Source organism: Condylura cristata, unplaced genomic scaffold (genome assembly GCF_000260355.1).
Source record: "Condylura cristata isolate star-nosed mole 26May11 unplaced genomic scaffold, ConCri1.0 scaffold00026, whole genome shotgun sequence".
NCBI classification, from domain to species: Eukaryota; Metazoa; Chordata; class Mammalia; order Eulipotyphla; family Talpidae; genus Condylura; species Condylura cristata.
In genome coordinates, this window is record NW_004567127.1 from 28,725,595 (window position 1) to 28,734,007 (window position 8,413).

At 40.8% G+C, this 8,413-nt stretch overlaps 1 protein-coding gene across 2 annotated transcripts in view; it reads right to left on the minus strand.

Moving 5' to 3' along the window:
* The window catches only part of TTC1 (tetratricopeptide repeat domain 1), a 42,105-nt gene that overhangs the window by 5,447 nt on the left and 28,245 nt on the right, over positions 1 to 8,413 (minus strand). For both annotated transcript variants that reach the window (XM_004689822.2, XM_012730122.1), the window contains exons 6-7: positions 2,252 to 2,400; positions 424 to 478 (exon numbers count right to left, since the gene is read on the minus strand). In XM_004689822.2, coding sequence (XP_004689879.1) covers positions 424 to 478; positions 2,252 to 2,400 — 204 coding nt within the window. The remainder of the gene's footprint in view (positions 1 to 423; positions 479 to 2,251; positions 2,401 to 8,413) is intronic.

Below are 8,413 nucleotides of genomic sequence, written 5' to 3' on the forward strand. Positions count from 1 at the left end.
TCTATTTGTGAGCCAAGCTTGTCCACAGACCTATGTGAGCAGCAACACCTGGCCTCCCAGTTCACGCTCTCTGCTTCCCAGCTGTGCTCTGTGTATTAGAGAGAATCAAAGGTATACACTCAAATCTGGAAGAGATTTACCTAGCCAACCAGGGTAGGAGTCAAACTGTTTGCATTATTGTAGGCAGGAAACCTTCCAGTAAAAACAAAATGGAAGCTTGCTTTTTAAAAAGCAAATATCCTCTTGAAAGCATGCTTGTTGCTCTTTCTGTAGCTGGAACAGGCTAGCAAGTCAGTAAGCCCTTGTACAGCTGCCCACAACAATGGGCCCGAGGCTGTTTCTGATTCCTGAGCCCTCTCTAAGCAAATTGCAGAAAGGCCCTGGCTGCTGATGGTCAAGAGAAAGTGAGGAAAGCAGACATACCCAACATCTCCTCTTTGAGTCTTTCATTCCGTTCTTCAATTTGCTTAGGTAACCTCTGAGGGGAGAAGAGGAGAAACAAGAGTTGGTGAAATGTTCTTTTTTTTTTTTTGACTTGGAGAAACATATAAAGTGCCATCAAGAGAGGCTCCTACTGAGAAACCAAGAATATGTGGGCACCGTACAAACACAGCAGTCAGTTTGGTCATGGCTATAGTTTGTGGCTCAGGGAGAAGAGCAACAAGTGTGGTGAATAGCATATACACGAAACTGTCTGGAAGAATACATGGCAGGTGTTTACAGTGGGGTTGTGGGTCATATTTACAGTTTCTACTTTTTAACTCGAAGGCTTTTTTTAATATATTCCAGTTTCTTGAGAAAAGGTTCAGCTCCATATTGGATGCCCTTAATTAATCATCCAGCTCAGGGTTTTTCCAACTTGGCATCACTGGTATTTTTAGGCTGTGTAATTAAGTGTTGTAGACGTAGCATGTGCACTGTAGAATGCTTAGCATTTTAAATGTTGGTCCTTGGCTGCAATTAAAAAAACAAAACCAAAACAAATGGCTCAAGCTTTCTTCTCCTGTCTGCTAGTCTGCAATCACTGTTGCAGTCTGGGAATCTTGGCAGACGCCCCCCGCCCATCTTCATGACTGAAAAGCCTGGCAGCAAAGATACTTGTTTAACTACTAACAGTACTTCTTGAACTAGCCTAACATTTCTTTAAGGAAGTAATGACACAGACACAGCCACTTTGGAGCACATACTTTATCTTGTGCTCTGTGCAATAAAGAGACTCAAGGAGTGGTGATAAAGATACAAGTACAAATCTGTTAAGATATTTAAAGCGGGGTGGGGGGGGGGAGACAGCAACCCCAAACTTAAAATTGACATAAAAATAATTATGATGTTTAGCAAAAGGATTTATAGCCGCCAAAGGCAATGATAAAGAGTAATTTTAAGAAAGATGAGGTTACTTAGGATGCATCAATTGGAAATGAGCTGGGCATGGACAATGAACAGCAACTTGGTGATCAAGTAAGGGAAAGGATTCACAGAGAACCCGAAGTTCTTTAGCTATACTGCTAAGATTTGCTCTGGACTAAATTGTGGTGGACAAGATTTCCCGAAGCCAGCAATGAAATAAAAGTTTATGGTAACCCTAAAGACAAAAGGTTTACAGGGGCCACTTTTATAAACATTAAATGGTACATGGTCACAGTGGGCCTGGGGCTATCTCTTCAAAATCACTTCTACTGCTCATCAGGCCACTTCCTAAGTGCAACTGAGGAGTCCTGGAGAGAGAGGGGTACTTGGCCACAGCTACCTCCATGGGTATCTTAGGCCAGAGCCAGTGAAGGCACCTGCCAGTGGTAGTGGCAGGGTGTGGTGGCACCCTGAAACGAGAGGTATGTACTGTTACATTTCAGTCCCACTGGCATGGTGGGTGGGTGAATAGGTAGGTTCTCAAACCTGAGGGAGGGGACACAGTCCTTAATGCACTTCAGGTCCAGGGGGGAGACCCCGAGGCTCAAGAAATAAAACCATCTTTAGTTTATATCTCTTACAATTTTCTAAATGCAACATTTGTACATTGAGACTGAATTTTAAGCACATGGAACATTTGGGTTTCAGGGATATTTGTTTCCCACATCTTTTTTCGTAAATTTTTTTCTCTAAACGCCATCCCCACTTTTTTTTTTTTTTTGCAATGCCAGAAAGAAAAAAGTTCTACCATCCATATATTTACTCCTCAAAAAACACAGAAATGGAATTAGTCATGTCTTGAATTATTTAAGATTTATCATGCAGGGAAAAAATCTGATTTTACCATACAAGCTTCTCTTGCTTGATGAACGGATGGATCTTTTTCTAATATGGATTTGTAATCTTCCAGGGCTTCATCCAGCTTGTCAGTTTTCTCGTACAACTCTGCTCGCCTCAATATTGCCCTGATATAGGTGGGATTCAACTGAATGGCTGTACGAAGAGAAGAAATAATAGTTACCATGAAGAAAAAGGGCCTAAAACCAGCTCTATCAAGTTTTTGTGTTAATCATATTTGAAGCATCTAAAATGAATAGTCATTTGTTTGTATCTATATCTGCAGTGGAGATGTTTTCTGTACAGGACACACAGTGAAGATTTCAGGCCTTATGGGCCAACCACCTCTGTTGCCACTGACCTCTGCTGCTGCAGCATGCAGTCAGTGTGGAAGAAGTAAGGCTGGCTGTGTTCCAAGGACAGGTAAATGTAAAGTCAATATAATTTTCATCTGTCATGAAATATACTTTCTTTTTAAAATAATAGCAAACATTTTTAACAAAAGACTTATTTATTTATGCATATAGAACTGGGGTACAGGCCAGAGGCACAGGGGTCATGAGAGGATTCACCAGAGTGGGGGGCAGACAGGCAGATCAACGAAGTACACTGCTGAGGGGAGCAGCGGGCGGGCCAGGAGGGGCCTGCCATACCATGCGGGTCACCTCTGGGGCAAGGATCTAAATTGCACTGAAGTGGCTGCAGCTAGCTTGCAGTGCTGTGTCCTAATCCGTTGTGCCGCCAGAGAGGGCCAAAATATACTTCTGATTTTAGTTCCAACCATTTAAAAATGTAAAAAGCCATTTTTAGCTCATAGGTTCTAAAAAAGCAGGTGGCAGGCTGGATCTGGCCTGTGGCCAGACCCATGTCTATAGCCCAAGCCCTGGTTTTTATCTACTTGTCCTTCACCATGTGAGAATAAGCCAAAAACATAGGGCTCAGAATCAATGTGAAAAATGAGAGAACATTTGAAGGTATAAATAAAAGAATTGAGGGAAAAGAGCTTAGAGGCAACTTCTACTGTCATTCTCTTGGGCCAACAACTATGGTCATGTCAAGATTACTCAGGTGACCTTTTAGTCCTTTAAAAAAAACTGTGCCAGCACCTTTTTTTACTAGGTCTTGGTACAAAATATCCTTTCCTTTATTCAGCAGTGCTATACCCTTCTAATCAGCCTTTGTGTTTTGGCTCAAGTATGTGAGGGTCCTTCTATTTTCCTAAGTTGTGTCTTTTTCTATTAGAACATGTCATGGCTCTAGAAGACCTTTTTTTCTTCACATAATATAACCTTAATTTTTAAGTATTTGTGTTTTTAATGAATATTTATTTTTGAAAATATTTATTTATAATTACTTATTTTTTTAAAAGATTTATTTACTCATGCATTTATGAAATGGGGTACAGGCCAGAGTTGCAGGAGGTGAGAGGACTCACCAGAGAGTGGAGAACAGAACAGGAGGACTGACTGAAATACACTGAGGGGAGCAGCGGGCGAGACAGGAAGAGGTCTGCCGCACCATGTGAGTCACCTCCCTGGCTGGGGATCGAACTCATGCTGCACTGGCTGCAGATAGCTTCTTAGTGCTGCATTTAAACCATCTGCACCACCAAGGAGGCCCAGCCAATATTTATTTTTACTTATTAGATCTACCTAGCTTATCTTTGGAGTAAATTGTTAAAATGACAGACAGGTCTTTGTTTTCATGAAATTTTATGGTAGTGTAGAAACAAGAGTAGACAGTATACAGGTAAATCATTTTAGAGGTTCATAGGGTCATCTAGAAAAATAAAACAAGGTAATATAAATGCAAATGAAGGAGGAAAAAGGTAACTTTGGAGAAAATCAGAGACTATGAAGAGGGAATCTTTAAGTGAGATTCTCCAGTCACTGCAGAAGCTAAGGAGGTGTGTACCAGGAAGAGATGAAGCTAAAGACAGACAGACTGTATCCAGTGGTGGAAGACAAGGCCTTTTACAGGTGGTGCCTCCTGGAAAGGGGTGCTGGTGAAGACAGACAGAGACAGGGAAAATCAAGCAGCTGTGGATTATTCAGAATTTGGGGTCAGTGATTTTTGACCCCACTGTGCCGAGTTTTCAAAAAACTGTTGTGGGCGTCTGAACATGCAGAGGCCTCCAACAGCCAGCCTCAGAGAGGAAAAGTTTGGAGGCTGTGCAAACAGCTGAGTGACTAAAACTCTTCATGGTTTTGCTGCTGCTACAGCCTGCCAGGGAAGGTGAAGATATAGCATGCGGCCCCTCACTGAGCTGTAGGAGTATGGCCATTTGTTGGGTAGCTTCTATTTTGAGTGTTACTTATCTGGTGCTGTGCTGTGGCATCTCAGCAGCTCTGGGATGGTGAGTTGGAACCCGGCCTATAGTCTGGCTGCCTCATAATGCAGAAGATGCCATCTTGGGCACATGGCCTATTGTTTGGAAGAGGAACTCTGCATCTTCAGTAGTGGGAAGATACCATCTTAGATGCTTTTTGTTTAGGATTTAAAAACACTGGACACTGCTTCAGGTGAGAGGTAAACGGCCATTTCTGGTCTCAGTAACTCTGTTTTCCCCTGGTTTGTAAAGTAAATCCCATTGTTGTTCTCTGGGCCTGAGTAGTATTGCAATTGTGTGTGGAGGTAAAGAACTGAGAAAGTTACTGATAAACTGAGAAAGTGACTGATAAGACTGTTAGTTTTAGTGCCCCTTGCTGCCCATATCAAAACCAGAGTCTGGAGGCTTTTTTGGTTAGGGAACGGAATTTGGACCTTTTCCAAGTGTGATGAGAAGCCACCAGACTGCTTTCAAGCAATTTAAAGACATCACTTTGGTGGTAGCAGAGAAAGGTTGGAGGGAGAGCAGTGAGAAAGCTGGGAAGCTTGTATAAGGGCCTGGTGGGAGATGATGTTGCCAAAGCTGGTAGTGGTAGAGTGGGAATGAGTCCAGGTTTCTTACAAATCCATGAATTAGAGGCCATAAGACTTGCCAATTAGTCAAGCCACATTGAATGAAAGAAAGAGAACAATCAGGGATTACTACAAAGGTTTTAGCTGAAACAAGTGAATAGATGGTAATAATACCCTTATCAAATCAGTAACCACTAACTGCAAGTGGTGTGTGTGTCTACAGGCACAGTTTTGTTCTGGTCACTTTAAATCTGGAGTGACTAACACACATCCAAGAAAGAGATGTCCAGTTCACACAGGGGAAAAATAAGGGGGGTAGGGGGAAGGCCCTGTTTTAAGACTAAAATCTAGGGATTTCCAGATAGTGAGGCTGGTAAGAGAAGCCTGCAAGGTGGCTAAGACCAGTCAATGAAACAGGAAAAACAACAAGAAATGATACACTGTATTGAATGCTTTGAGGAGGTCAAGTAAGGTGAGGGCAGAGAAACTACTGTATTAAGAAAGAAGCTGTTGGTAATCTTTATAAAACAGGTCTTAGTGGCTCAGATGAAACAGAAACGTAATGGATATGGGGTGAGGAGGGAATGGGAGAAGACACAGGAATAGAGAGAATTCTTCATTGAAAAGTGTGGGTCTGCTGAAACCATAAAATACATACAAGAAATTGAAGGTAAAATACTACATGACATACATCTCAGTAACATCTTTAAAGTCTCATCCCCACAAAGCAAAGACAGTGAAGGAAAAGATAAACAGTTGGGATTACATCATATTAAAAAGCTTCTGTACAGCAAAAGAGACATTAACCAAAACAAAAGATACCCTACTGACCTGGAGAAAATTTTTGCATTCTATAGAACTGATAAGGAACTGATCACAAAGATCTACAAAGAACTCACATGACTCAACAAAAACAATCCAGTCAAAAAAACAGGCAAAAGAGTTAAACAGTCACTTCTCCAAAATAGAAATGCAAATGGCCAACAAGTATATGAAAAAACGTTTAACATCCTTAGAGTCAGGGAAATGCAAATCAAAACCACTGTGAGATACCACTTTACACCAGTGAGAATGGCATGTTGAAAAAACTACCAGCAAAAAAGGCTGGCGAGGATGTGCAGAAAAAGGAACTCTCCTATACTGCTGGTGGGAATGCAAACTGGTCCAACCACTATGGAAAGCTATGTGGAGGTTCCTCAGACTACTACAAATGGCACTTCCAAATGACCCAGCAATTCCACTCCTAGGGATCCACCCAAGAAATACAAAAACATTAATTCAAAAGGATACCTACACATCCCTTTATTTATTGCAGCGCTATTTATAAGAGGTAAGACAAACAGCCCAAATACCCAAAAACAGATGACTGGATCAAGAAGATGTGGTACACATACACACAATGGAATACTATTCAGCAATCAAAAAAGATAAACTCATACCATTTGTATGGATGGAGCTAGAAGGAATCAGGCTCAGTGAAATAAGTCAGAAGGAAAAAGAAAAATATCAGATGACTTCACTTATAGAAGTAATACAAGGGAACCAAATGAGGGATTGGGGGAAAATTATAACAACAAAAAACTTGGCAATCAACTATAAATCAGAGACGTTCTGTGGGAGAGAGGAAGGGCGAGGCCTCAAAACAGGGTAGGGAAGAGCATAGGGGCAATGGTGCACAGGTGAATTAGTGGTGGGAATTCTATGGGGACTATACCTGAGGGGAGGAAGCAAACATTGTACAAAAATGAACAATGATGCAAAACAAACAAATTAATTGTATTAAAAATCAACAGTACAAAATGATGTAAAAATAAACTGTTACAAAAAAGAAATATATATTAAAAAAATCAACGGAAAAAAAAATAAGAGGCTGGGTCTGCTAAATGGCCTGTCGGTCACTATTTTTGTTACCTACAGTTCTGCATTCCTATGAAAGGTGCCTTGCAAATTTTAATCAAGAGCAGAAACCTTGATCAACCTGGTTAGGATATGCATCATGAGGTATGACCTAGAACATGGAGGAGGTGGGTGTGGGGGTGTGTTGACTGACGTATGACAAAGGACCCCAGAAGCTATTAGTGGAATGACTGAAACCATGGCTGGAATCTAGGGCTTGAGCTCAATCTCAATACTGAGTCAGCAAGCAGATGAGAAGTGCTTGGGACAGACTCACGACCCCTGATACTATTGATGACAGCACATTTTCTAGTTTCACCCCTCCCTTTCCTGTCCTCCTTCTCCACACAACTGATGCTGTATGATTATTCTGAGAATAGAAAGGCCAGGATCTTGCTCTTTCAGCAGCATTATACATTGTGTAGCCTGAGCCATGACTCCCATTTATCAGTGTGGTACTGCCTAGGCAACAGAGGAGGACCAGAGATTTAGATGGGACATAGGAGGGGGACACTGGTTCATGGGAAGGTTTTATGAAAGAATCCAAAACCTTTAACATTTCAACTTTATATGTTTTCTGTCAGCCACACCTTGGTCCATATAGTACATTCTCTTAAAATACTCCAAATGGTTAACACATTATCCATAAGAAAACCACTTCAATGACTTGTTACATTTTTTACAGAAACTGAATGCCCTAATTAACTGTTAATCCCAGAGCCTGCCACCTTTCAAACTCCGGGATAGCTTCTGATAATGCAAATACGTATTGAAGAGCAGGAGTTTTCCATGACTATTTCATAGAAAGCTGTAAAAAACAAGACATCTCACATGTGTTGTTTTCCAATTCATAGTTACCTAATTCATATAAAGAGAATGAAATAAGCCTTTACTATTAAACCTCAGAAACAAGCTGTTAAATCCTTTGACCAAAAAAAAAAAGAAAACAAAAAAAAGGTTTATGAACTGAGAGTATACATGAGTTGGGAGGTGGGGTGGGAAACCTCACTAGCTTAATAATATCTCTTGCCATCAAATACCTGGGAGTCAACCTAACAAAAGAGGTAAAAGACCTCTACAAAGAAAATTACAAAACGCTGTTAAAAGAAATACAAGAAGACACCATGAAATGGAAAGACATCCCCTGCTCGTGGATCAGGAGAATTAACATCATCAAAATGGCCATCCTGCCAAAAGCAATATACAGAATTAATGCCATCCCAATAAAAATCTCAATGACATTCTTCAAAGAAATAGAAAAAATGTTTATGAGATTCAAATAGCCAAAACCCTCATGTCTAAGAAAAAACAAAATGGAGGCATTACAATCCCAAACTTCAAGCTATACTACAAAGCCATAATAATCAAAACT